The sequence below is a fragment of the Calidris pugnax genome, unplaced genomic scaffold, assembly GCF_001431845.1.
Source record: "Calidris pugnax isolate Ruff unplaced genomic scaffold, ASM143184v1 scaffold607, whole genome shotgun sequence".
In the NCBI taxonomy this organism is placed as follows: Eukaryota; Metazoa; Chordata; class Aves; order Charadriiformes; family Scolopacidae; genus Calidris; species Calidris pugnax.
The window spans coordinates 130,680-131,242 of NW_015091428.1; the positions used below are offsets into that span (position 1 = coordinate 130,680).

Here is a 563-nt window from a genome sequence, read left to right on the forward strand (position 1 = left end):
GGGGATGTAGGGCAGGGCACACAGGGGGGCAGATGTGGGGCAGGGCACGCAGGGAGGGATGTGGGGCAGGGGATGCAGGGGGGAGATGTGGGGCAGGGCTCGGGACCCTGCACAGCTCCTGGCCCCGGGTCAGTCCCAGCCCCCCACTGACCCCGGCCGTGCTCCCCACGCCAGCCGCAGTGGCCACAGGGAGGGGGCCAATGGCCACCCGGGGGGGTGGCGGGTCCTGCAGTAGCCCCAGGGAGGGGGCCAGTGGTCACCCGGGCACAGTGGCCAGCCGGGGGGGTGGCGGGTCCCCGGAGCGGTGGCCGCGTCCGGCGGAGGCTGCGCCTCGTGCCTCAGCGATGCGGTCACTTCCTCCGGCGGGGGGGGGCCCGGCCCCAGCGCCCCCCGGGACCGGTGTGGGGCAGAACCCGACCCCCCCGGGGGGCCCGGCCCCCTCACCCCTGGTTGAGGTCGTTCTCGGTGTTGTCCAGCCACAGGCGCACGGCCACCGCGTTGCCCTCCCGGCACTGCGTGAAGATGTCGTCCATGGCGGCGGCTGCCGGGGGGGGGGCACGGGG

At 76.6% G+C, this 563-nt stretch overlaps 1 protein-coding gene across 1 annotated transcript in view; it reads right to left on the reverse strand.

Annotated features, from left to right (window-relative positions):
• The window catches only part of ILK (integrin linked kinase), a 7,415-nt gene extending 6,858 nt beyond the window's left edge, over window positions 1-557 (reverse strand). The window contains exon 1 of the mRNA XM_014961534.1: window positions 445-557. Within this exon, the coding sequence (XP_014817020.1) occupies window positions 445-533 (89 nt within the window). The 5' untranslated portion in view covers window positions 534-557. The remainder of the gene's footprint in view (window positions 1-444) is intronic.
• Between the last annotated feature and the right edge of the window lie 6 nt (window positions 558-563).